General features: G+C 52.0%; 1 protein-coding gene across 1 annotated transcript in view; it reads left to right on the top strand.

Annotated features, from left to right (window-relative positions):
* Positions 1-882, top strand: part of tnfsf12 (TNF superfamily member 12) — a 37,831-nt gene extending 36,949 nt beyond the window's left edge. Inside the window, exon 6 of the mRNA XM_041178980.1 lies at positions 1-882. This exon is cut by the window's left edge and continues 23 nt beyond it. Coding sequence (XP_041034914.1) covers positions 1-211 — 211 coding nt within the window. The 3' untranslated portion in view covers positions 212-882.

Genomic DNA, 882 nt, shown 5'->3' with positions numbered 1-882 from the left:
GGCCTACTTAAAATTGGATGTGAAGGTGGACAATGTAGTGACCTTTAAGTGTTTGCAGGGTTTACCACCGACCCCACCTTACAGCCAGCATTCATGTCAAGCGTCTGGTTTAATCCGGCTCCAGAAGAGATCTCAGATCAGAATATACAGCATCGCCGGGGTGCACCTGAAAGCCAAAACATTCGCCTACTTTGGACTCTTTAAGCTTTAAAAGGGCCACGCCCATGTCCGTGTGTCTGTGTGTGTGTGTGCGTCCGTGTCCGTCTGTTGTGTGTGTGTCTGTCTGTCTGTGTCTGTCTGTCTGTGTGTGGAGACTGCTGCATATCTCCCAGACTTTTCAAACAGAGGAACCACAGCTTCAAAGATAGAGAGAGGCTCTGATGAAGAGTCACACAGACTCAAAGTTTCTCTCTCCACAAGATGCTGCCAGACCTGCTGAGTTTTTTCTGACATATTCTGTTTTTATTATGGAGAGAGTTTTCTTGTGCCTTTTGTTGGCTGGTTTGGTGAGCCACTTACCCGCTAATGGGACATTACCTTCCAATTGAACAGGCAACTGGCGCTACCTCCTCTTCCCCCTCCCTCTGCCCGGCTCCTGATCGCCACCTAGCGTCTTCTGCCGGAGGCATGGGGGGTGGGGTGGGAATGGCAGAGGGGGAAAGGATTCAGCTGCGATGCCCTGCGGGGTCGAACAGCCAGCCGTCCCGGGGTCGTGGGAGAAGAAGAGCCGGCAGGCCGGCACCTGTGTCTGTGGCAGGAGGAGGTGCAAGGGGCAATGGTGCCTGGGGTCTTAAACAAAAACAGAAAATGGCTGGAAAAACTCAGCAGGTCTGACAGCCTGAGAGAAAAACAGAGTCAACGTTTCGAGTCCATGTGACTCTT

Source organism: Carcharodon carcharias, chromosome 33 (genome assembly GCF_017639515.1).
Source record: "Carcharodon carcharias isolate sCarCar2 chromosome 33, sCarCar2.pri, whole genome shotgun sequence".
In the NCBI taxonomy this organism is placed as follows: domain Eukaryota; kingdom Metazoa; phylum Chordata; class Chondrichthyes; order Lamniformes; family Lamnidae; genus Carcharodon; species Carcharodon carcharias.
This window is presented reverse-complemented; position numbering and strand designations above follow the sequence as displayed.